Consider the following 27,651-nt stretch of genomic DNA (forward strand, 5'->3'; position numbering starts at 1 on the left):
GAGTATATCGATTAAATCTAAGGAAATTAATAAAACTCCCGAAGATCCAATATGTTCTTGGGATATGAAATACGAAATAGTGTCACAATAATAAAAATGCGGTTGCACTATAGCATTATATTAATGTAATGCGAGCTTTTTGTCGATTTTTAGTTCGTGGTTTATTAATTTTATGTTTTACTCTTACTAACATTATTTCTGTTTTTTTTTTAACTTTTAATTATAGTTAATTTATTTTTAGAAAATCATCAAATGTATTTATTAAATCATGTACTTCTGGCAAAACCTCCTCCACTGCCTTGTCACTTATAAAAAATTAAATATCGTCTGCAAATAAATTAAAGGCGTGCATTAAAATTTATGTCATTTAAATATATTATATAAATAATAAAGGTGCTAAAATGCTACTTTGTGGTAAACTAAATTAATTTAATGATGCGGTAATCTCTATTTTAGGTTTTTGCCATCTATCTTCTAAAACATACTATTTAAACCAATTTGGGACTTGTCCCGTAATTCCATACTTATTTATTTATTTTACCCAGTAAGATTAAAGAAAATTGAAAGATCACTCAAAATTAAGAGAGGGATTAACAGTAAGTAAATCTTTGGTTAGTTTTATACAAATTAAAATGTAAATGTAAATATATCGGTATGCTGCGTATGTTTATCTGTTTCATATGAAAAGATTTATTTCAAGAATTTAAGAAGTCCTTAAAGTGGACCTCGAGATCACTTGATTTAATTACCTTTGAGTAAAGGCTTATTTTTTAATCAAATCAGAGGAAGAGTTGAAGTATATATAGGCGGTATTTTAGTCTATTTAGAGGAACCCGTTCCGTAATTGATAATCCACGGTTTAACCAATTTCATTTACTAGTTTTCATATCGTTGTAGTGCGAACATTTCTTATTCTGATATGTATAACCTTTTGCAAGTTTTTCTGTTCTTTAAAATTGCGCAGGACAAAACCAAGGATCTTAGATGCTTTAGTTATAATAGCATTGGCATGGGTATTAAAATTCAATTGTTCATCAAAAAAGATACCAAGGAGGAAATTATCTATTAAGAAGAAACTTGTCCATATTCTGGAAATTCTTTAGGGCACAAGAAGGGGTCAAAAAAAGTCTTAATTATCCAGAAAATGCCTATTTATTGGCTACCAGTTTCGTGACTTCCATGACATGTGGAAGTCACGAAACTGGTATCATCAGGCCAAGGACTAAAGTAAAAAGAAGACATTAAAACTTGTTGGCGAAGCGTACGAGTAGACAAGGTAGACACTGTCTACCCAAAATTATCCAGTTATTTGTCATTCATTTATTATTTAATGTAATTGTTGAATTACAATTTAAAAAAAATTAACACAGTAGTCGCTCCTTACTATTATTATATAATATCTAAACGACTATAATATCTATCTATCTATAATATCTAAGGCGCGCCCTGCCTGACGCACCAATTAAAATAAAAATGCAGGGCTGACACCCAATTATTGTATGTACGAGCCCCAGAAAGACACATTGATATTTGTCTTCCGAAATTTAGAGCAATTAATCGAACCATATATGCATTAAGCAGGTGGCAGAGGTCCGGCCGCATCAGCATTCAGCCTATTACGTATGCAAAATTTACTCGCGGAAAAGACATTCGAGCTTTTGTCTATCGAAGTCGACCAGCTATTTTATTATGATGTTGAGGGTTATTGTTTATGGACATGCTTGATCTGGTCGGCCGCAATACATCTTAGGTGTTTTTAGTGGTTATTTATGAACGACTGTTCGATATTGGCAATTATATTTTAGTTGTGTTTTTATTTGTCTTTAATTAATTTTAAAATAATAGATATTATGGATTTATAAGTTATAGTTATACCTATGTTGTGTTTTTTTATAAGTAGTATCTATTTTTATGTATCTATCTTTTTATGCTAGTAGTAATTATTTTTTTCTTTTTTATATCACTACATAATTTTTCTTTTTGAGTTAATATTTCATGCGCTTTCATTCTCTATTTGATTAAAGTGAATAATATTGAATACACATTTTTTTCTAATTAACGATTTTTATTGTTTGTCTACCCGAAAAAAAAAGTTCACGCTTCGCCACTGGTGTACGGACAACACAAATATAATAAAATAAAAACTTTTTAAAAAATTACGTCCACATTAATATAAACAAATAAAAAACCCAAGATCAATACTGTACTATACGTGTATGTAGGTGTATATAATTTTCAATGTTAAAATCGTATAAAAACGGACGCCACATTACAAACAAATAATATCATTAACGACATTTATCTTTTCACAAACCAATCATTAATTCGTGTATATGAGTTACTTACAGTACTATACATCTCATAAATATAAATTGCCTAGACGCGTGATAGATGGCTGTACGGCTGTAGATCGTTTATAAATAATTATTAGTCAAATAAAGTTTTAATTAGGTTATTTTCTCCCATGTGAACTTGTATATTTAAGGAATTGTGACGGTCTTTCTTAAGTGATCTTTGAATTTCTAAGTACTCTAAGTTGTTCAAAAGGCGATTATCCTCTAAACGATGAATTATTTTAAAATTCAATTTTATTAAATTAAATTAATTCAGTAATTTTTTAAAAAGTTTTTATTTTATTATATTTGTGTTGTCCACGTACACTAATATAAATGTCCATTGTGTTTCTATGTGTTTTAATTTTATGATGACAAATCTCGTTTTATAATTGTGAGTCCCTAACATAATTTATATCGCCGTTGTATTTTCTATTAAAGTTGTAATGTCTTCTTTTTACTTTAGTTCTTGGCCTGATGATGTGACATGTGGCAGTCACATGTGGAAACTGGTAGCCAATAAAAAGGAATTTTCTGGATAATTAAGACTTTTTTTGACCCCTTTGTTTGTTTCTTTTGTGGAAACTAATGTAACTGCACTTAACCACATCATTACCAACACACCAATCACACAATCTATTCAGCTTGCTCTTGCAGCATCATCTTGCTAGAGAATCAAGTCATCTAATCATTATTATTTTCAAAACAAACCAAAATATCATTAATAAAAATATTGAACAATAGAGGAGAACGATGACCACCCTGTGGAACCAGTGGGATGTGATGTTAAAGTTATATTGTAAGTTTTCACACCCAAAGAAGCATCCAAAGTCCCAAAGAACAAAACAGTAAAAATCGTAATTAACATTAAAACGAATTTATTATACACAAAAAAATACATTAACCCTTAAAGCATATTCACCCCACCAACAATATTCACCTCCCGACCCTTGTACTTTTTCGAAAGATCCTTCTGAATCTCTTGCTGCAACGTTTTCGTCCTGTCGATCATCAACTTGATCAGCGGTTCCGCCTTGCGGATCTCCTCCGCGGTTTCCTTCATCTTCTTCTCCAACACCTCCTTGGTGGCCCTCATTCTCTCGACAACGGACAACTTTTGCCTCAAACTACTCGCCAACAGATCCACATACTTCGGCGAGTGCTTAATATTATGCAAATGCGTAATTCTTTTTCCGGTCAAACGACTTAGGGCGACATTTACGCAATCGTAGAGCGTCGTGACGCTTTCGGGCGTCTGCATTTGTAAAACGTCCGGCGCGTCCTGCATTTGCGACATCAGGAACATGCTGTCCGAGTCGTGAAACATTTCGTACAGGCGCATTTTCAAAAACGACTCCAGTTCGCATAAATCGTTGATTATTTGTTCGCGGGTTTCCGGGTTATCCAGGATAGTGAGGGCTTCTTGTCCTCGCGCGATTCCTCCGTCCTGTCCCGATTGTTCCACCACTATTCCCGATTCTTCGAAGTTTGTTGTTATTTGTTGGCTCAGATCGTCGTAATTCACTATTTCAAAAGATTCTTCATTGGAGGAACCTGAAAATAATGAGACACTTCTTGTGAAACACAATTTGGCTCAAAACTTTCGTTTAGCTGTATTCAGTTATGTAAGAAATTTGGGTTTATTTAGTATTTGGAAGTGTCCCTTAAACAAAATCTACAAAAAAATTTCTGCGGAAGTACATCGATAAAAAAAACATAATAGGAAACATTTTCACTAAAATTATATCTAAAAAGGAAGAACAAAACCAATACATATTTCATTACATTATACACACAAATATATGTAAAGGTCAACCATCAAGGGTTGTCGACAACGGTTCTTGAGAACCACCTTAAAGGTATTAACATTTTGAATTCCTTCTTTAATTTGTGTTGGCAATATAATATTATATTTGTTTGACCCATTAAGAAACAAAGAATTTTGAGCGCAATTCAACTTGTGAACGTCCGTGCTATTACGTGTATTATGATTTTGAATATCGGTATTTTGTGAGACCTTGTAGTGCTTGGCCAATGTTAATAAACTCGCTTTTTTTTAATGGTTTTATATTCAGCACATTTAGTCACAAGTTCCAAGCGGAACAACGGTATTTATGTTATATAATGGGTCTTATCTCACCTGTATCTCAAACAAATTAGAAAAACTCATTGGTTCACTTAATTATCTAAGAACTTATATCTAACTCTTTATAGTATAGATATCTGCTTATATCAATTATTTTAATATCTGTATAAATGCTTATTTATTTTTATATATCCAATACCTAATAGGAAAGAATAGGATATTTTAAAAAAAAAATTAGATAGGGGCACCCTCTTCTTGCCTTGGACAATTTTATTATTTATTATTGCAAGTCTAGTTTTTATGTGAATTATATTTTATTTTTACATAGCTTTCAAAATTTAAGAAAAATTGCTTCTAGTTTTTTATTTGTGGTAACTTTTACCTTAAGGGTTGCATGGCACATTGGAAGTAAGTTTTCCAAGTTACATGGTTCAAATCATCAATTGACTGATTATCATAATCACAAATTTCGGTATCTTTCATGTTTTTATTTTATATTATATAAGTATTGATTCAAATTACCATTCCCTACTAATCTAAAATAGGATATTGACAAGTATCTTGGAAAATTATGCCTAAGGACTAAAAAGTGTTTTTGTCCAGCCTTTTTTTAATTGAAGTATAGGTATTTGTTGTGTTTGATACATATTCCAAAAATGTTTTTCCAACATTTAAAGGCCTTTAAGTAGGTAAAAGGAAATAACTCCCTGTAGTGTACTTTAGGTATATAGTTGTTGCAAAAAATGGCTTTCTTTAATTCTTTATCTACTTACTCATTACCCAATAATCCTGAGTTATGTCCATTATCTAGAGTTTGTATGACTGACAGAATTAAAATATTAAAGGGAGTATTGTCAACAATTTTAAACCTCGTAGAATTGCTTTTATAGGTGTCAATCTTAGTTCTGCTAGTATCACTCGCATTTGACATTTATTTCACATGGACTTGACTTATTGACCACATCAAATACATTTTTCTTCAAATTATTGTAGTTTATTAAATGTAGTGGGTAAATTATGTCAATAATTAAAGTTTTTAAAGAATATGGATACTAGAAATAAAATAAACTATATAAGTCTTACCTCTGGAAGATCCTTGTCCAATCACCTGCTCGACAGTACCAGGACTCTCAATAACAATTTGATCCCCAAAATCAATCTCTCCTCCACCCTCCCCAAAATCAATATTGTCGCCAAAATCAATTTCGTTATTGGTGTCTTCTGATGTGGACACCCGGTTTTCAAAGCACCCCTCCTCGATTTCTAAAGGTTTTTCACCGTATTTAAACTCGTATGTGGTGGTGTTCCCGTTTTGGATCAAATAAGATAACGCGGGCAAAATTTCAAACTCAATATCTTGCCCCGATAAGTATTTGTTGAACGCTGTATATAATTCAATTGCTGGCTGTACAATTTTTATTTTTTCAGACATTTCTTCGTAGATTTTTGGGAGTTCTTTTAGGAGTTCCAGCAGTTCGGACTTAATGTTGTTCCCTTTGATTCCTAAAATCCATTGTTAGTTAAAAAAGTTACTTGAATATGAGAGCAGGAAAGTATTCAATTAAATCAAATAAAATTACAAAAAATCAAACTTGATTGGTTTTTGGTAGCAAGAGTGCAGTAGAATTGGTAAAATTAAATATGAATATTTGAGTAAATAATAATCATAATAAATTGCCTTTTGTAGAACTAGCACACAATCTTGTTATTCTTATCGATTCTCGATTACATTTTAATTCATGTGTAAAATGTTAAAGTGTAAGGCATTTACTATAGGCTAAAGATTCTTTTTACTAATAGACACTTTTTAAACTTTAAAAAAATGCTAACCGAATCACTCATTCTTTCAATCTTTAATTATTGTAATTTTATATATTCTTCTTGCCTTGATATTCTTCACAAAAACATGATTCAATTAATGCTTGCACTCGTCTAATTTTCGGTCTTAAGAAAGATCACATTTCTCATAAAATTGTGAAATAATTGGAAAAAATGGAAGTTACACAGAAACACGACGCTACGTTCTGCACATTCTGTAAATGAGACATTTAATGAAGTTTTCAATGCCCCAATTTTGAACTGCTTTTTATACTAGATCCTTTTGTTACAATGCAATTAGCTTAATCAATTCACTTTTCGATGACGCCTCTAATTTCAATACATTTAAGTTTGCTTTGTATTGCTTTCTCCCCCCCATACAAAAATTGATCCATATGTTTTTTTATGTTCATTTTTACTCCCATAGTTCAGTTTATACATTTTCATTATATTAATTATTTTTTGTTAAGATATATGTGGGGTTGAGTGTGTTTGCTAGACTTCGCCATCCATGCACTATTAGGTATAAGTAATGGTTATTACGAAAGTATTTTGTTTCATCTAATAAAAGACCTTATTTATTTATTTATATATCAACAAATCTGGAAACACTCAAATCCTTAAAGACCTTTTAACACTTACTTAAAATTTTACTATTGGATAGGCCTTATTATAGTATGGAAGGATTCTACCAGGCTGCACTTTAAAATTTAACTTTTATTGTGATATTTGTCTGTTATCACCTAAGATTATGTTTGATATCAATGCTTTTATTTTTTAATTCTTTATATTTAGATTATTATTTTAAATTGTTTTATTTATAAATCACACAAAAATCAAAAATACACTTACCCAATTGTTCACATGCGGTATTGAACTCTTTTTGGGAAACTGCCTCCGATTTGCTACAGTCTTTGATTTTTTTCTCGCTTTCCAGTTGAAGCTGCTCCAGTTTCTGGACCTGTTTTTTCAGTCCAGGAATTTCATAGGACACACTACGGATCAAAACTGTGGCCACCTAAAAAATTGTTGTTAAATAATCCAATAGTCCAAGGCAAAAGTCAGAAGAGAGACTAACAAAGTATTTAAATTAACTTTGTTTAAAGGAGGAGTTTCAGAATGACCTTTTTCTTACAGACTGATCCAACCCTCTCAAAAACCAACGCAATAATTTCCTTCCTTGAATAGTGATACTGATGCTTCAGCAGTGTGTTGTTACTTGTGTCTAAAGAATTTGACTGTGTTAATCATGAGATACTGCTCTGGAAACTTGATTAATATGGATTTAGGGGTTTGGGTTTTATTTACATAATAGAGTGTTTCTGCCTTCAAGAGAACAGCTTGTGACTCTCATAGGGTTCAGTTTCTTTAACTAGCTTGGTTCTTCATTTATGTTAATGACATGGCCAATCTTGGAATCTAATGCAGGAAAATTGATGCAGGAACAGTTTTGTGGCATGCAATAAATATTAAATACCACATTTAACAGGGATATTGTTGAAATCAAGGAATGGTGTGATTCTAAGAAACTGTAAATATTTCGAGACCTAGTATTATGAATTTTGAATGCAATTTAGATGATGTGTTTTTGGAAAATCAGATTTTGAACAACTGGGATGAAAATAAATGCTTAGGGTTATCTAAACTAAAATATCAGTAAATTGTTATGCACTTAAGGTGTTAGCAGAAAAAGTTGATTTTGAAAGGTTATTTTTGTTTAGTTTAGGGTATGGTTTGTGCTTCTGGGGTATATGCACTTATTACTTATTTAATGGTGTTTTTGTCTTGCAAAAGAGAGCAATCTGACATCTTTGTAATGTGAGTATCGCTCATAAAATCCTAATTACATCTCCTTCCTTATTTATATTGGAATCTGTTAGAATAGAGCTCTTAGTTACAAAAGTCTATTATAAAATAACTGAATTTTAGTCAATTCTTTTGCATCCTATCATTTTACTTAATTTGTTTGTCATTTATTTTGCTTCAGTTTTATATTGGATAGAACTACACATATTTTCTCTTTTTATAAACTTTTCTATTTTACACACCCTAGATATGTGATATAATGACAGTTTTAGTTGCTACAGAGATCACACACACAGAAAAGAGATGAATCTTGCATTGCTCATTCTATTTAATTAGCATTTCATTTCAGTTATCATTTACTGGGGATAATACTCTTAGTGTAACATTGTTTGTAGATGTTTTAAGTCAAATATCATATCTGTTTAACTATTTAGATATTACCTTAATTAACATAGTGACTGTAAATAAGTTTAAATTTAATATTCTTTCCACCACTTGCAGTATACCAAAAATAAACTGATTGGATTTATCAAGAGATCTTGCAAAGACTTCACCAATGTGTTGAAGTCACTATATATTTACCTAGTGAGATCTCTTCTTGAATTCTCCAATGGTCACCTCATTTTCTCCTTTACATCGAGAGGCTTGAAAATGTTCAGCGCAAGTTTACCAAATACACTCTGATGAATTCAGGTCTGAATCTTACCTGTTCTGAGACCATGTCCTACTTGAGTATTTACTATTTATGAACCAAGAGGCAGTTCTTTGATGTTTGCTTTGCATTTAAAGTCCTGAATGGTATTGTTAGAAGTCCAGTCTTTTCTCTATACATGTATCCTCTTAAACAACATGGGGTCAGGAGCTTCTCTATATTCCTTTTTGTAGAACATCTTATTTAGTAAATAGTCCTATTAGCTTCTACAGTGAATAGATTTACAAAAGATTTTGACTTTTTTGGTACTTCTTTAAATAAATTTAAATCTTCAGCTATAAAGGGCTATTATTTTCGGATAGTACCCTAGCCCCACTCGTTAGGTTAAGCTTAGCTAAGTAAGCTAAGTATTGTTTATTAGAAGTATAGTTATTACTTAAGATTACTGTTAGCCACTAATATGTACTTGAAATGTTGTATTGAAATGATTAAATAATAATATATGCTTAATAGCATGTATCACATGCTTGATACATGTAAAATAGGAAGTGTGTTAACTGTAGTATCATATAAGTAATATAAGTTGGTGAAACTCATCCTAGAATGACAAATATTTATATATGATTTTTATACTTCTGTAGACAAATCGAGGACAACTTTACTGTTATGACAATAAAGCATGTTGATTGATTGAACTTTTTTGATCTTAATGTTAAATTACTTACCTCAGCAAGATAAACATTTTCTTTCTGATAATAGGCGATGATGTCTTGCCAGTCTTTCATTCGTTGGGACCCATACCTTCCAAAAATATTCTTCGAATCCTTCTCTGTTTCCTTTAGTATATCGACTATTTTCAGGCAATGGAAGTAATTGATATGTTGCCCACTAACCAGCTTAATAATACCTTCATGGGCTGGCATATCCTGTATAGCATTATTGATTCTCTCCCTTATTTTCAGCACGGAGGCCTGCCAGTCTTTGGGGATATGCCTCCTGGAAATCAACCAGTCCAGTAACTTTGTGGTGTGGATGTCGATGGGAATGTTTTGCTCGTCCATGATTAAATTTAAACCTTTTATAAGGAAAATACACTAAAAATATAAAAGGTTGAGCATATGGTAGAATAATAATATTTTTATTATGACTTATGACATGGCTTTTTAGTAGCACCAGTGTTGCTAGATGTCATAAAGAGAATAATCGCATACCCTTATTAAAATTATCGTACATTATCGTACTGAACGTCGATATTTATACCTTCGAAAGTTTAATTAATTAGTTTGAAGTCTAAAGTTTAAGGGGAAAAAAATTCTGAAAATATTCTTAAATGTATTTATTTCCTAAATATTACAAAATTTGAATTAAAATTTGGTTAACATTCATCAAAAATTATGTCATCGTCTTCAGATTCTGCGTTAGTTTCTTTCTCTTTTGTCGCAGCTTAATTCTGATAAAGTGTGGCTGATGTCATACTTCTCAACATTTTTTCACTAGGATTAAATCTAAAACAGTTTTGTTCTAGATGAACTTTCTGGGAAGATAACATATGACCATTTAACGTATCCGTTATTATTCTATTTCTTGCCTTAGTTTTTATTAAATTCACCTTTGAAAATTGCCTTTCACAACTGGCACTTGAATGCGGTAGTGACAGCACATTTAGTGCAAACTTGGACAAATCGGGGAATATGAATTCTCCACTAAAGTCTTTTACCCGACTTAGTTTATAAAAAAACTCATCAACTTCCGTGTATTTTGGTAAATCTTCGTAAACTTGTAATTTTCTCCACTGGTCATTAATTTTTTGTAGTTGATGGTGTTTTGAAGTTCACAAATTTGAGGTAAAAATTTCATCAGCGGTAAAAGTGTGGTCTCATTGCCCTTTTTGATACTATTTAAAGTTAAGATGGGCAACTTACTTAGCACAGCATCTTCGAAATTATACCGTTTTTTTATTTCTAGACAAGCAGTAATTAAAAAATTACGACAGCGTTGAAGAAAATCAATTTTAGCAGATTCCTCTAAAGAATCTATATTCTGAAGAACCCCAATACCCAAATACATATTTGTTACTCGAAGGAAATCAGTTGGGTCAATTTTACCAATGTCTGTTTTATTGATATAGTTTTGTTCTATAAAAGCTGATAAAAAATCTTTGTCACACATAACCATCTTACTGCGTAAATTTAAAATTACCACTTTTTCTCTCTGAAAATATTTGTTAAGGTCGACAAATTTAGGTAGAGCCCATTCCAAAAAAATATGAAATATTTTTATCTCGAATTTATTAAGAGCAATATTTATTTCCTCGATAGATATAAGACGATGTTCCATCAGGTAATTTGAAGTGAAAAACAATTTTAAAGGTTCGCACTGTTCTAGGATCCGCTTAACCACCTGCAGTAATGACAACCAACGAGTTTGGGCTGGTCTAAGTATCTTGTGTGGTTCAGTATTACAAAAGTCCTGAAATTCTCTGAACATTGCCTGTCGCTTAGCGCTGTTTTAAAAAAAACGGTAAATATCTCTAGCCAAGTCTTTACACATTCGGGGTAAATTTTTACATTATTCACTTGCACATAAATGCATACACATTTAAAGTATGACATTTAAATGGCATACACATTTCTGAAGCATTAATCCCGGGATATCGTTAGCTAATTTGCTTGCCACGGAGTTTTTACTACCAAACATGGTATTACAGCCGTCAGCGTGGTATTAGGCCGATAGGAGTGTTATTATTTCCTCATATAGCCTCTGGTTAGTAGCACCTTTAGACTAGTTAGACTAGTTAGTAGACCTTCCAGAAAAGAGTATCAACTTTACAGATTTTAGGATGGAAAAATCTTACGCATATACATAAAGTTTTAACTGATGAAATGTCAGTAGATTCATCAATAATCAGACTGAATTTAGAGCCCTTTAAATAAGAGATTATTTCTTGTTCGGCACAGGCACCAATAACATTTTTAGAAACTTGAGTCGCTTTAAATCTTCCTAATGACATTCCCTGGGCAATTTTCGAGTCAGGAAAACAACTTTTAATTAGATTTGTTAAATGATCAGCTGAATTAAAAGAGATATTGTGCTCTGTCAAAACATCCTGTTATTTTAATTTCGGCCACTTTGCTCTGAGTTTGCAAAGAACTCTCAGGTTTATTAAACAAAGAGGTTATTGTCGTCTTTGGAAAAGCTTTTACATTCTGAACATGCTTTGATGATTTAGCATGATTTTTAATAATGGTTAGTTCTGCAGTAAGCTCTTAATTACAAGGACGACATCTAGGCTTTTCATCTGAAAGTGCAATTTAAATATATGAGATAAAGGGAAAAAACTTAATTATTGATAACAATTTACCATTACTTTTAATAAATCAACCTTTAAACCTCGAGTCTTGTTCCCACTCCACTCGGTATTTTTGTTTTCGGTGCTTAAACTTTTGGGAACATTCGCCGCGTTTCAATTTTTTATATTTAGGAGTTGAACTCCTACTTTCACGTTCAGATTCGGAATCAGACATGGTTACTTCTTGTTTTTTTTTAGTCTAGTTTTTACACTAGTTTTAGATAAAATCAACGACAAACACAAAATCAACACCGCTCATAATTACCACAATCACGTGTGAAAGATGCAGGTAAACTTTGTAAGCTGTAATTTAGGACTAGAAAAAAATATTAAAAAAAATAAAATTTAGTCAAAATTATCGTACAAAGTGGCATTATCGCATAAGTACTCTCGTATATCGTACAAGCATTGGTTTTAACGTACGAAATCGATAATTATAGTACATCTAGCAACACTGAGTAGCACTGACAATTAGCATCAGTGTTGCCACCCTCGACCCTAACGAATTCGGTAAAAGACTTCGTAAAAAATCGATAGAATTCCGTAGATTTTATAAATGCAGTTGAGAACGTATTATATTATATTGGTCGTTTCTCTACTTGTAAAAATCACAGAAGTTCACATAAAAAAACATGGGTTTTTAGTTTTTTTAAACAAACTGTTTTAATATACAATTTATTATGGTTAGGTTTAAGTTGTTCTTAATGTTAAGTCATCCTTAAATAGGTAGGGTGCAAGTGGCCATATTAATCTTATTTAATTAAAGAATTAAGCTGGGTATATTAAAAAAAAACTGCTTTTTATTAGCTGGCTTATTAGACTGTACAAATTAAAGTTACATTTATTTTTTAATTCATTAAATGAGTAAGGAAAGAACACATAGATACCATAAGTAAAATAATCTTATACAAAATTGATATAAAAAAATAAGCTTTTAATTTAATCCTCATAGGAAGTTGATTTTTTCCTTTTAAATTGAAATCTGTAATTTTTGAAATAAGGTTATTTTTAATAGGAAAAGTATGGCATAAATCTTTGTCAATAAATTGTTTGCTGTTAATTCCTCTGCTTTATTTTTAATAAATTACATGTAGAGAATACTCTCTCACAATTTGCAGAAGAATGAGGCAAACATAAAAAGTTTGCTACAAAATTGGAAAGGGTTTTAAATACCTAAACATCATCTCCTGATTTTATTTCCTTAACAGATTGCCAAAATGACTCCACATTACTACTAAAGCTTTGTATTTCTTTAGTGTTTCTAAGCAATCACCACTCTCCATCTAAATTTTGGAAATTTCTTTCGTCAATTAGATGAGGAAAAGATAAAGCAACATCAACAATGGATGGTATGGTACCTTGTTTTACCTTTTCAGGGTCAAAAATTTGAAGATTTTGAATCTATAAAAAAGTCCAGGCAACGTAGTCAAAAATCTTTGATTTCGATGGCCGGTAAAATAGAATTTAATAAAGTTGCTCTCACTAAGGGTCAAGTACATATTTTCTAAATGTTGAAAATTTAGTGAGTTTTTAAAATCGATTTTATTTTCTATTTGGGTTTTAATTATATATTCTCTTTGAAGGAAACAATCAAAAAAGGTTTAAAGCACATTAGTAATTTTTTGATATAAAACATGTAATTTAGGAGATTCTGACTGCATTTCCCGATTAGGTTGATTAAAATAAGGCAAGACATAGTCCAAAAATTGAAAATATAACTTATTATTTGAATCCTATAATTTTTGTAAAATATTTACGGCTAATAAAATCCATCATTTTTATTGCTGACAACATCAATAAAATATAATTTTAATAGATTATACTGCTCTACACTCAGAAAAATTTGATAGGTTGATTCAAACAAAAAATATTGTTAAGTAACAAAAACGCTTTTTTTGTAAAAAAAACTACTATATTGTTTATTTTATACAAAATTAATTTATCTAATAATTTAGATAATATTAACTTAAGTTTGGTTGCCTAACAACCTTTTTGTTATTAAAAAAGTTATTTTAACTATTTCTTTTCCCATCGTTTACTAAAATTTTGTTAGTTCAATCAAAAAAATGTTTAATTTATTTTTAACTATTATTTTATAATATATTTAACCCACATTCTTTGTTAAACTACTAATATATAGAAAATTAACACTATTTTTTGTTAAATCAGCCCACTAATTTATTTGGATAAACCAAATTTTTTCTCCTTATTCTCTCCTCCTCCTATTCCTCTTTATTTTGTAATATACACTCAGTGTTTTTTGAGTTATTTTTTATATTTTATAAGAGTGAGTAAACAATTGGTGCAGTAAAGATGGATGAAGATCTACAAATCAATTTGTAAATTCTCTACTCAAATCAACTAAAGACAACGAAGACGAAGGTGGTCTCAATTTATCCAGCCTGTCTAATCCTCTTGAAATTGGTTTAAACTATTCTGGGCTGACTTATCAAGCTGAGTCTGAACCAGAAATCGAGGAAACTTTAAAACATTAAAACGCCTTCTGCAAAGTTGGGGCTTTGAAAATTTATTCGAAATCTTAAAATTTTTCCATTATTACCAATTTCATTTTTAAAGTATATCCACTTATTCCTTGTGCAATACTTATGGATCCACATTAACCTCCACACAAAAAAGAAAACCTATATTAAAATCATTACATTTGCTGCCCAACAAACAAGTGTTTTGTTAATTTTCCAGTAATTAGGTTAATACATTTTCCACTTTTCGTATATTGTTATAGTTTCAATATAATATATACAAAATATCAAATATATACAAAATATAAGTGATAAGCCAAAATTAGAGTATAAATCTAAGCATATCACTAAATCTACTTTAAAAGAAATGCCCTATTATGAAAGAATACAAAATTTGGATTTATTTAACGATACAATTGTAAGCTCAGAATCGTTAATTTTTCTTAGGGAAGTAAAATATAAAAATACGCTGTATAAAGTCAATTTTTTTTTACTTTTAAAGTCATTAAAATTGTATAAGATTGTTCATATAGCTGTGGAAATTAAAGAAAATTTGAAAAATTGTTATCTTATTTGTGTTAAGTATAAAATTAGTAAAATCGACAATTACTTTCAATCTAAAACCAACAATTTTTTTATATTTTCAACACAGCTTCATGAATTTCACTACGCTCCTATTCACGTATATAAATCATCAAATGGTTTTGAATATATAAGACCAAAATATTATTAAAAGTTTATAATTAATAATTGGTTATAAAAATAATGTAACAGATATAAAATAAAATTCGTATAATCATATTAAATTAAATTTATTTTATTATAATAATATAAAATTAAATTATAAATATAAAATTAAATTTATTATTTTTTTAAATTGCCTTTAAGTATATTTTAAATAAAGATAATTTAAAAAAAATTTTTAAAGTTGACCAAATAATTTTAAGTTATTTATGAATTAATTTTAAGACATTTTGAATAAAAATCTTGTGTTTTATTAAACCCAACCAAAATAATTAATATCTGACTAAAATTGTCGCCAAAAATTATTATTAATTTTATACTCGTTAATGGTGATGCATGTTTAATAAAAAGAATAAAACAAATGTTGTGAGAACCAATTTCTTCATATTAAAGGATTAAACCCTTTCGTTTTGATTTTTTTGTTAAACTTAAATGAAAGTCAACATTGAAGTTTAACCAGGGTGTTTCAGTGTATACATTATATATTTTCACGGCCGATGAAAAGACTGACCTTTAAACAGGTATTTGAAATCCCACAGTAAAGCATTAATAATGAAAAATTATACAAATGCTATTAATAAAGCCAAACCAAAAAATTTAAATAAATATTTAAAAAAAATATCGCTATACCACCTAATTGTATAACAACTAAAAAAAGTACGACAAACAAAAATAAATAGTTATTCAACTAAAAAAAATTGGTAGAGAACGAACATAATCGTAAGTATACCTCGTATTTTTTGTTGCCTAAATGAACATATTGATATCGGACAAATATTTTGTTTATACAAACAAAATAATAGTATTATAACAAAAAAATTGTTAAAGTACGAAAAGAGATGTCAATACACCTTCTAAATTGTTGCTGCAACAAAAATTTTGTTAAACGACTATTATTTAGTTAATTCGCTAAGACCATATGTTAAAATCAACGAAAAGAAATTGTAGCACAACAAAATCAATTTACCCATTAAAATTTGGTTAATATAACTACGAAGGTAGTTTGACGCATTTTCATATGCTCTTTTTGGTTGATTTTACTTATGCTTTTTGTTGAGTGTAGGATTTTTTTAATAACACTTTCGAGGGACAATCAACGAGTCTGAGATAGGTAAAGTAACTTATGAATTTTAACTTTAATCACAGAAATTTTGAAATTCTTTAAATTCAAATTTTCGCTTTGGACTGCTATTAAAATAATTATGAATATTTCTTAGTAAATCTTCTATATACATCGAGAGCTTATGGCAATCATAAGATGCACAGAGATGAAATGAATGGCATATGCACTTCATAGTAAATAACCCTGGGAACATCATTTTGCAAAAACGCCATCACAGAATTATGGGCACCAAACATAACATTAGCTCCATCTGAAGCAAATCCAATTAAATTTTGCTTATATGGAATGGTATATTTTTTGAAATTTCCTACCAATAAATTGTAAATACCTTGTGCGGTAGAATCTTCAATTTTCATTAATTTAAAAAAAATTATCTTTAATTGAATTTTCTTTAACAAACCGAACAACAACGCAAAGATGTTTTTGGGTAGATAAATCTGTAGATTCGTCTATAATTAAAGAAAACTTTTGGCTCCTTAGGATATCGCAAATATTTTTAAATTCCTCATCGCCGATAACAATATTGATTATAGGGGTAGTTTTGGTACGTGCACAAGCTAAACCCTTTGCTATTTTAGAATCTGCAAGACACAATTGAGGAAATGATCCATAACCATTATTGGAAGATTATGCTCAGCCACAAATGCAGATAATCTGATTTCAGCTAAAAAAAATATTTAGCCTTTAAACATTTTTAAAATTAATTAAAAAGTACCCTCTTTAATATTTTGATCTGTGCAAGTTTAGCCGAAGTATCAAGGCAAAAGGCTTCTTAACACTTTTATTTTATCCAAATGAAATTTAGATAATCCATGCTTCCACAAGGCGTCTTTTCCACTGGATATAGTTATATCTTCATCGCAGCTCCGACATTTCACATACTACGCTCCCTTTCGACTTTTTACAATCCAGCTCTTAAATTTAGGGACTTGTTCTCACTCCTCTTTGTATTTTTGTGAATATTTTCTTTTTCATTTAACCCTTTATCTTTTCCCTCTTTAACCTTGACGACCCGGCAGTATCGCTGTTATCACTAAATGATAAGTCCATGGTGAAAATATCTACACAAAAAAAAAACGTTTTTGACGGAGCAATTAAGAAACTTAGAATTTACAAGATGTGAAAAATTACATTTGCAATTTTTCAAACCCAACTTTTGCCACTTTAAAAACAGTACCTACCTGTAATAAGTAAAACCTATAGCACTATTAATACTCACACAAAAGTTTCTATAAAACAAAAAGAAGTCTGTAATATTAAATTCAAATAAACAACGTGAAATAGCACTAAGAATCCTCACTTTATAAAATAGAACCTTAAAAATAACCTTATTATAATATCGAATTTAACAACGTGAAATCGTGTTATTCGTAAGTTACGGCACAAAAAACAGACCAAGGATCAAGACAATTTTCCTCTTTGTGTTCTGTGATTTACGGGGACTTTTTCAGTTGTCGTATCACAACTTCGGGGATTCTCTCAGTCATAGCCAATCTCTTGCCGATCCTCGTATAACAGCGCACTATTTAATACGACTGAGTATCGTAAAAACTAAGAGATGACGACATTATGCTTTAAAATTCCTTTTTTAATCGAGAACCTTACAAAACAAATATTTTGGGTGGTGAGGTGCATTATAGCAATACATAACAAGTAAAAAAAAAATTATTTAAAGCAGAGACAATGGTTGTTTTTTACTTTAAATATTGTCTCTGTTTAAAGTGAAAAATCGGTAGAAAACTATGGTAATTCGGTATATCCTAAAGTAAGAGGCTAGATCGGTAGATCTACCGAAAAATCGGTAGAGGTAGAGGTTCGTGGTGCTTAGTAGTGTTGGTAGATGTCATTGTAGACAAGCAGCTGTTTGTCAAGCAGACAGCATTCCATACCGCTTAGTTGACAAATTATAATATCACTTATATTGTTGCTACAATGCAGACATGTTTGTGTTCTGTACAGTGAAAACTTGGAAAATTTAATTTCTTTAAAGTTGCTTTCAGTATAGAAATGATAAGGCAAACTTTAACAAATTACTCAGGAAATCTGAGAATAATTATTAACAATAGCGGCACAGGATGCTGTATTTAAGCTTTTTGCAATTGCACTTATTGACAAGTACCTGGAGATGTGTAAACAGCATTGTGTACCGTGCGATTCTCCAATGATTAGCAAATAAATTCCGTTGAGTAATTTTGTAAGTTTTCTTGCACGAAGAATTCTCATAATGTATAAATAAAAAAAAATTTGAACCCAATATAACCCATATTTTTTTTTAATTTCGGGGATATTTGACAACCACTGTACGTGATGCTGTCTACAAGGGCAGCATAATAGTTTGCTTGTGCATATCGCTCTTTTAACTCCAGTTCTTTCTCCCGATCTATTTCCATGCGATTAATAAAAAACGAACATAATTAAAAACAATCTTTGACTTTATTTAATGCAAATTTTTCCTTATAAAACAGTCTTATTCTCTTCACCAAGCGATTTAACATGATTGATCCTCTCTTGCTTTAAAATTTCCAAAATCTTCTGTTCACACTCCAAGGCTCGTTCTAAAGGGAGATGTCTTAGCTGGCACGCTACATTATGCCCGAAGTGGTACCACTCGTCTTGAAGACTTTCGGAATCCATTATCACTGGACCTGGACTAAAATTACTAGGTCAAAGAAACATCAACCAATTCAAAGACTATTTATTCTACCTCATCTCCCCGTTTGCTTTCCTTTTCTTCCCTCTTCCCTCTTTTTCTTTTTTAACTGTTTCTTCAGGTTCAAACTGAACCGATGAGATATCATGACTATATTCGTCAATATCAATTTCCTGTTTGATATCTTCAAGGTTCACTGTGAAAGAAGAAAAATCTTCAGGTTCATCTTGCAAATGACCGTATGCAACTGGTTCCATCTGAAAGCCTATGCTCTCGCTATTGGACTCTGATACCTTTTTAAAATACTTTATTAATTTACTATAATCGACGATTAAAGTCATACATACCTGGTTATTCTTGAAAACGTTATTTATGACTTTGGATAAGAACCTATCGGCCACCGGAAACCAGGCTAAGTTGGTCTTGTATTCTTCGATAACGGCGCCGGCCAAGCTCAGTTTGGACTTTTTCATTTTGTTCACTTCTTGCTGATACGTGCTCCTGATATTTTTGATTTTGGTTTTTAGTTCTGACATACCAAAATCTGAAATGAAATGGACATAGAAACATAAGTCATAAAAGAGAGATGAGATATAAGTTATATCTATATTACAAAACAGTTTAACCACCAACCAAAATATCTTTATTTTATTTTGGACACGTGTTTCGCTAACAATGTAAGAATCTTCGGGAGAAGATTAAAATTTAACTAAAACTACTTATAAGTGGCCTTATATACTGAAGATGAAACTAATAGAGCAAAAAATCCAATGAAGTATGGCTGAACAAAGTTTAAACACTATATATAATTTAGGAATTGGACCTTTATCCTTATTAAGAATGGTTTTGTGATTTTTGAATATTGTTAAACTTTCGTATACTCGTACATCTAGTTTCCTATACGATATACCAAACGACGGATGCAGATTTTGTAACGATAAACCAGAGACCATTCAGTACGTGAAAGTTAGTTGCTCTTACCTAGGTTAATAATTTATAATATAGAACTAACGACATGACAATGAGGTTAAGAAACAGTTCAGAATGAAAGAGCAAAAGTTTATTGGGACTTGGGAATTGTAACAGATAAGGAAACTATTCACAATTGCCCAAATATTGTGATAATTAACAAAGTAGAGAAAATGGCACAACAAAATTATAAATTACATCGGTTTAGCGCATCAATTGCTGGCAATCAACTCAGAGCAGGAACGATGATAAAAGATGTCATCAAACTAACTCCAAGTGCGGCTATTTTGAGTACTTGTATAGTGATTACCAGCCAAAAAATATAAATAATACATGACAAAGGATCGTCATAAATTATGCAAAGTGTTTTTCGCATAATACAACTTTCAACTAAATTATTAAAACAAACATTTAATGAATTAAAATTAAAGCAATAAAAAAATAGCACTGTGAAGTGGAATATTCAATTGCGCTCTCGATTTCCAGTAACTATTCCTATATTATTAAAATAGTACAAGTTAATAACAAAAGTATTAACTGACTTAAATGCCTTTAATTTTTCCATTCGTACAAAGTGGCCAGTATTTAAACATGTTCAGGCAAACTTGACTTTTCAACTCCTCCATATTTCACTGACGCTACATATTCTTGAAATCTGATATTTAATTTATCTTTTGGGTTTTCTAAAAGATTTATTAACTTGGCCAAACTTTGATAGACCATTCTTAGACTTAAGCTTTTAAAAACTCTATCAAAGCCATTTGTATAAATATAGTATAAATTTTCATTGTCAAATTCAAAAATGTTTTATTATCAGAGAATATATAAATCTATTGACAAAGCTAGGGTTTTAAAAATGCCAAATGAGTAGTACATTATAGAGATGTCGAATAATAAAAGACAGAGAGATTGGATCACAAACAACCATAAATATTAAACTATAAATTATGACCATAATAAAACATTTACATGTATATTTAAAGTAGTAAAGTAGATGAACGACCGGTACGTAGCTACATATAATAGACAGTAATAACTTATTGTAATTTAACATGCAAATGTCGATTATGTTAGTTTAAAGACATGTACAATAAAATGTTGGTTTACACAATATTTCTACATCTAATTCTCTGGATCTTACCAGTTTCAAGGACGTCAATCAAGTTAACACACCTACAACTGACGACATGAAGTGTTATCAGTATCTCTAAGGCTAACGTAATATGAGGCCGTGCTTTTACGCAATAAATCTATTTTTTTTTAACAAAGTTGAAAGGACATAAGAAAAAATCCGCTACTCCATAATCTATCTTCGAAAAATTCGCTTCAAGTGTAATAGTCAATAAGGGATTAATTTCTTTTACGTTTGTTAATAGATGATCGTAGATTTTTATAGCCACATTTATTATTGACTTTTGAACAAGACTTGTGTGAGGAATAGGAGTCAGCAAGCACCCTCTCTGTATTGTAAGATGTGTTCAACTTGGTGAAACAGCCAGGGCAATTTTTTTATCTAATATTATGATATGTCTCCTAAATAAGAATTTACAGAGTTTCCAGCATACAATCTCTTGACACCTGTTTTGAAGTAAATTCTGATCGTATACAGCCCCAAAAGTCTATATTATCCCGCAAAAAAGACTCAATTAACGAACTGCTCGTTGATTGAGTAAAATCCAAGTTTTTCAAGACTATGCTTAATGCATAGCAACTTGAGGATAACTTATTAGTAGGGCTTGAAGTATGATTCTTAAAAGTTCACAGTTATTATCAATAAAAAGTCAGAAGGTGCAATCAGAGCTTGAGCGGCTAAATGCTGAAAGATCTTCAATGAAATGCCATCCCAGCCTGAGTATCTATTCCATTTTGTATTTGATTGTTGGTTGATGTCAGATAAAATGAGTGTGGACATTGGACTTTTAAGTAATTTAATGGATTACCTGAAAACTTAATAGTGAGTCATAATCTTTAAGAAACCGTGTAAAAAAATTATTAAGGCTCTACTATGTTCCAAAATTTCTTTTTCCTATTTAAGGTAGAAGACATTAAATATTGATAATGTTTCTTTTTTGAAAGTTCCACAACAAGCCTCTAAATTTTTTTATATTAATTAAAGTCCGAAATAAAAAACGAGTTATCTATAAAACATTTTCGTAATGTATGAAGAGAGCGTCAACTTTTGTAATGCATCCATAAAACTTTTAGTACCCCAGAGATCTCTGCAACCTGACCCAAATTAAACTGCACATTTACAGTTATCACCTTCGTTTCTAGTGCAAACATAGTCAATAACTCTAGTCGGTTGTCGTTAGCGAAACACGTGTCGAGAATAAAATAAAGATGATCTGTTTAGTGGTAAAACCGTTTTGTGATTTGAGTGACACACCATCAAGGGCTCCAACCTTAGGACTCTATACGTACACACCTGGCATATTCATTTGTTCAATGATGTGCAGACTGGCCTTCTCCCTGGCGGTTCTGATCTTATAATGTGGATGTCTAACGTTCCATAAACATTCCGCCTGCTCGTACAGTTGTACGAATTTAATCGTTTCTGATTCTCTCCACCTTTTGCTGTTCACCATGACCATCTGATGCATATCTTGGAAACTGAATTAAATAACCTACTGGAGATTATTAGGAGGGATTAGAGTTAATTGAAGAGTCCGTTGGTGAAGAAAGAAAATATTCTACTTAAATGTTTATTATCATATCTATTATTGTGTTAAAGGTGTCTTCACCTTTTTATTTTCTGTACTTAACCGAGCGTTAGCTTCGCTTTAATCAACGGTTAAGCTTCACTTACTTGAAACGTTCGCCGCGTGAAATTAAAAATGAACGAAAGCACGTATAAACGTCGGATCGTGTGACCTCGAAATCGATAAAATTCCACGTCGACCGCTAGCGATAATGAAAAGGGACCCTCGCATACGATTCAACTCGCGCCGACTGAACCACTCGATTCGGAAATCGTCCGAGGCAGCTCGGCAGCGTTATTGGGTCAGACCATGCGCATACACAATTATTTTTAATGCGAGTGAACTCATGATTTTGCTGGGGTTTATCGGTGGTATTAAGAAATGTAATTACGCCGATAAGTTAAGATATAACCAAAGTCTATATATTTCAATAATATGTTAAAATATGTCGACTTTGTTACAGTTTTTTTTTTGTTAGTCAATTGAGGGTAATTTTCCTCTATAAATGGGCACATAGTTTATTTGAAGCTGTCACTATGATATCAATATTTTTATTTAACAAATAAGTTGAAATAATTGGTTTATTCTTATACTAAAACTATCTAATCTAATATATCTATATCAAACAAGGTCTAGCTGTTTTAAGGATCTTGGGAGTCACCTTTGACCAAAAATTTTCCTTTATCCCTCACATCGAAGATACTGTGTCTGGAGCTACTCGTATGCTGGGCTTTATTATTAGAAATTTCACTGCCACTGCCAAAATTCTATGGAGTCTATCCTCCAATGGGTTTTGACCATAACCTGCTGCTCTCCAGATGAACGGTCACTTGCGAAGAGGAGAGAAATGCATTCGGTGAAATTCTCGTTTAATTTACTTAACCACAAAATTGACTTCACATACCTTTTGCAAAGGATTTGCTTGCATATACCGCGCCTAGGATCTAGACAGTGTCCAGGTTTTAACTTGGACACGACCAGGTCTAACATTCTGTACCAGAGTCAGTATTCACAGTCAGTCAGTTTTTGTTAAATTACTACCTGGACACTATCTTTCTTCGTGTTTTGTAGGGCAGGTAGTAAGCGGGTGATGCAATCAGAGAAACACTCGCTGCGGATTTATTTTGTATTTAATTGATAATTTTTATTATTGACTTTTTATTTTCTGCTCTGTCCGCGGCCGTACCGTTCCGTTTAATTGTTTGATTGATGAAAACTACTGCTTGGACACTACCTTTCTTCGTGTTTTGTAGGGCAGGCAGTAGCCGCGTTTATTAATTATTGCTTGGCTTCTCAAAGTGGTGAGAGACAAGTAATAATCGAGTCCGTGATGTCATAAATACTATCTTGTATAGCAACAGAGCAGAGGTAAATGTTGACCGATTGATTGAGATTGCTTTGCTTGATTGGTGTTGACTTTCCGGCTTTGCTTAACGAATGTCATCCGTAACCGCTTGTACAAAACATCATACCCCGTCCCTTAAACTAAAACCCTTACTATTTTGCGTCATTAATAGAGTGCCGAATTTTCCGGTACATTTTCCCAAATAACTGCCTGTGCTTAATCATAGAAATTGGTAATGGAGATAGTTTCGTCTACTTGTACTACTACTACTGTTGTTGAGTCTACTTTCAATCTCTACCTGGTTTCTCCACTGTCTAAAGGCTTACCCGAGAGGCTAGAGGGGACTCTAAGCTCCTTTAATTACTTAGAGTGGCGCCCGAGGCATTTTGTCGACTTTTCTCCTATAACTGTACAAAGAAATAGTGAGGGGTGTTGACGGATACCCTGCGACGTCAAGGGTTAGAGGGTGGACATACGGCGAGTACGTAGGACCCCCGCTACAATATGGTGTCAAAGGTTAATAAGAGGAAGGATTTTGCAAACTCATACTATTGAGTGATAAAGCTTGCCTCTTTTTTGGGCCATTTATGATCTTAGAGTTGGACAGGAATGTAAACGCTACCAATGACTTCGCAAGTATTCCCATTGGCAACAGTAACATTGAGATGATTTTTTTTGAAGCTGACAAAGAGGTTTTAAAATTTTCCATCCAGATTCGCCAATTATGGATGCGTGAACTGCCACTGTCTAATAATTTTATATGTCATCAATACAATTTCCAGATGATCCAGGACATAACCGAAGAGTGATACGCGCTTGAATGCGAAAAAATGAAGTTTTGGGCACATAAACCCTCCTAAATCCCAAGTTTTGTAGACGAGTGCCATAAGATGATCTTTAATGTCTGTAAAGATCATAATTACGTAGTAAAAATACATTTTCCATATGATCCAGGACATAAGCGAAGAGTGACACGTGGCCCAATGAGAAAAAGTGGACATTTAGCCCATTTTTTGGCACATAAACCCTCCTGAGTCCCAAGATTCCTAGACGATCGCTTGAAATGAAGTTTCAAGAAAATTAAATTTTTTTTCTTTAAACTCAACCCTCCTTTTAAAAATACTCTGACACTATAGAAACGCATGCTAATACTGAGTCAGGAAATAATAACACCATATAAATTAATAAAACCGTGATATTTATTATTAAGACATATTTATAATAAAATTAAAAACTATATAAGAAAGTATAACCAAAGAACTACGTCTCAAATACAATACATAATAAACAGCAAACTCGACAAAAGGATTATTAAATAAAAAAACTAAATACAAAAATCCTTTGGCCTTTACAACATTACTAAACAAAAACTCGAGAATTATTATATTTATTTGAATGTATACTAAATCACAAAACTTGTGTCGCTCAAAATATAAAACTTAAATATCAATAACATTTACTATCATCCACCATAAAGTATATAAAGTCACATATTATAAAATAGTTAGCACAAACAAATTAATATAATTTATTTGCAATACAGTGGTCCAAAAAAACCCCAAAATAACGTACATATACAGGGTGATTATAAATAGGAAACTTTTGGCAACGAGGTAGGAACATACAAGAAAAATAAGGTTTAAAGATACTAAGAAATGTATACTATATCAGAAATTGTTTTAATGTCCTCTTACAATTATTTGACCGTAGGCAGAGTTTAAGATTTGTTTTGAATTTAAAATATGTGTAAATATAGAACATTATACATTTATCTACCTACGGTGCCAAATATTCCTATTTCTATTAAAATAGTTCCTGGAGGTACACCCTGTATTATGCTTAAATTTTCTCACAAGAATAAACGTCTTATGTTAAATAATTCTCTGTCATAATATATTTGTCGTAACACTAAAAAACATAATCAACAAAGACAAATTTTGAACATTACACATAACAAAGAGCTCAGTTCCAACTATCACCTAAATTTCATTTTACTAAATTAGTACTCGTGTGTGACTTTGCGAAAAGGTTTCCATAATATCCTTCTATATAACTTCAAACGCTACTTCCTATCTAGCCACTCAAAATTTCAAATTGCTCGCACTTTTCGCACCGAATAAGTAATACCTGTTTTATCACATTTATCAAATTTTGCCCCCCCCCCCACCCTCTCAAAACTCCTCGTCGACGAAAAAACACAAATAAAAGTACATCTCGTTTCAGAGTTGCGACGAGCCGCTGGTAATTTCGTCCTCGTCATCTACGTCATCTTCAGAGTTACTGTCGCTGTCCGCCAAACGTTTCGGGCTCGGCAACGTCAGGACGCCGTTTCTCTTGTCCATTTCGTTGGGGAGCGCTGGCAGCTCCAGATCGACGTCCAGGTTCTCTTCGTCCAGATCCAGGCGTTCTTTCTCACTCAGTTTTGGGGTGGAACTAGTGCCGTGATCGTCGTGGTTCCAGAGGAACACGTCGTCGCCGTCGTCCGCGTGTCTCGCGGAAACCGACCTGGAAAAGGAGGAGAAATATGATTTCAAATTTAATAATTGTAAAGGATCACACCGAACTCCAACTAAAACAATTTTTGATAATACAGACCATAATCTTAGCTTATAAAGTCCAGTTCAGCGGCCTGTTTCATAAACCATACTGATAATATTAGCTATTAATATTAGTCTCATAAATTAATAATATTAGTATGCTTTTTTCTGTTTCATAAAAATATATATTAGACTAATAAAAGTGAAGACTAATAATATTATTTTACTAGTCAGCTGTTTACAAGTTAGTGAGGTTATGTCATAATTTGCGGTGCGGTTCGCATTTTCGCCGATCCTAATGGGTTCAGTAATGGGAGACATTTAAGCAAATTTGATTGGTTAAGAATTTTGTGCCCGTTTTTAAATATTTATGCGTTGAAATAAAAATAAAAGATCCTGATATTTTAAAATAATTCGAATTCTCGCTAAAGCATCAGTATATAAAATTATAATTATTAATGAACGTTTTTAGATATATGCGTATACCTACTGTTTTTATAATGTTTATGGGAGTTAATTTATATTCTTTTGTAATGTTCCTACGAAACATTACAAGAAATATAAATTATCTCGGTGTTTCTATAAATATGTTCCCATATTGCTCTGGGACATATTAAATGCCACAATAAAATACACCCTATAGTTTACGACCCCTCTCCCCTTATTGCGATTTTGCTCAAATATAAAACTAACATTCTTATTTTTTTGTGCTGTTCTTTTAAGGTGTAATTCCTATTAAGTGTGTGTCCAAATTCGAAGGTGATAATAAACTGGTAAAAAGTAAACGCATATTCACCGCACGGAGAAAAACGAAATTAGGAAAATGTTTGTTGCCTAAATCGAATTTTCGACGTTTTAGTACATTTTCAGTTGTTTATAGCAAAAAGAAACTGAAATCTATTCATAATCCTAAAATATCACAAGTAAGAATACATATTATACATGTATTAATAAATAATATATGTATTTAGTACTGACATGATATTTAGGAACTATTTTATTATTTAATAATTATTATTTTAGTGAGAGAAATGCACTTATTAAAAATATGGCTACTTAA

The 27,651-nt window shown here is 31.5% G+C and overlaps 3 protein-coding genes across 6 annotated transcripts in view; all 3 read right to left on the reverse strand.

Moving 5' to 3' along the window:
• Positions 1–3,194: 3,194 nt before the first annotated feature.
• Positions 3,195–9,864, reverse strand: LOC126742279 (CDK5 regulatory subunit-associated protein 3). Its single transcript, XM_050448907.1, has 4 exons — positions 9,421–9,864; positions 7,090–7,255; positions 5,503–5,922; positions 3,195–3,887 (listed from the first exon to the last, which is right to left on the reverse strand). Exons 1-4 carry the CDS (start codon positions 9,754–9,756, stop codon positions 3,241–3,243), a joined length of 1,569 nt encoding a protein of 522 aa, XP_050304864.1. The 5' UTR covers positions 9,757–9,864; the 3' UTR covers positions 3,195–3,240.
• An 8,938-nt stretch (positions 9,865–18,802) lies between these two features.
• Positions 18,803–22,952, reverse strand: LOC126742198 (uncharacterized). Of its 4 annotated transcripts, none has more exons than XM_050448787.1 (5): positions 22,752–22,952; positions 22,436–22,634; positions 19,389–19,585; positions 19,096–19,334; positions 18,803–19,041 (listed from the first exon to the last, which is right to left on the reverse strand). In XM_050448787.1, exons 2-5 carry the CDS (start codon positions 22,608–22,610, stop codon positions 18,846–18,848), a joined length of 807 nt encoding a protein of 268 aa, XP_050304744.1. In that variant the 5' UTR covers positions 22,611–22,634; positions 22,752–22,952; the 3' UTR covers positions 18,803–18,845. The 4 variants fall into 4 exon arrangements, with proteins under 4 accessions (XP_050304744.1, XP_050304743.1, XP_050304745.1 ...); XM_050448786.1 differs by having other exon boundaries at positions 22,436–22,637; XM_050448788.1 differs by having other exon boundaries at positions 22,436–22,637; positions 22,817–22,945.
• A 2,279-nt stretch (positions 22,953–25,231) lies between these two features.
• Positions 25,232–27,651, reverse strand: part of LOC126742551 (restin homolog) — a 127,874-nt gene continuing 125,454 nt past the window's right edge. The window contains exon 13 of the mRNA XM_050449217.1: positions 25,232–26,559. Within this exon, the coding sequence (XP_050305174.1) occupies positions 26,274–26,559 (286 nt within the window). The 3' untranslated portion in view covers positions 25,232–26,273. The remainder of the gene's footprint in view (positions 26,560–27,651) is intronic.

This window comes from Anthonomus grandis, chromosome 11, assembly GCF_022605725.1.
Source record: "Anthonomus grandis grandis chromosome 11, icAntGran1.3, whole genome shotgun sequence".
NCBI classification, from domain to species: Eukaryota; Metazoa; Arthropoda; class Insecta; order Coleoptera; family Curculionidae; genus Anthonomus; species Anthonomus grandis.

Bases quoted from the DNA above. Each gene is read 5' to 3' on its own strand.
- LOC126742279 (XM_050448907.1), bottom strand. From the start codon at position 9,756: ATGGACGAGCAAAACATTCCCATCGACATCCACACCACAAAGTTACTG. The intron at 5,923-7,089 runs GTAAGTGTATTT...AATGGATTTTAG, and splicing joins TACCGCATGTGAACAATTGG to GAATCAAAGGGAACAACATT. The intron at 3,888-5,502 runs GTAAGACTTATA...CATTATTTTCAG, and splicing joins TGGACAAGGATCTTCCAGAG to GTTCCTCCAATGAAGAATCT.
- LOC126742198 (XM_050448787.1), bottom strand. From the start codon at position 22,610: ATGCATCAGATGGTCATGGTGAACAGCAAAAGGTGGAGAGAATCAGAA. The intron at 19,586-22,435 runs GTGTGTACGTAT...ATTTCATTTCAG, and splicing joins TGAACAAATGAATATGCCAG to ATTTTGGTATGTCAGAACTA. The intron at 19,042-19,095 runs GTAGAATAAATA...TAGTAATTTTAG, and splicing joins AAAGCAAACGGGGAGATGAG to TCCAGGTCCAGTGATAATGG.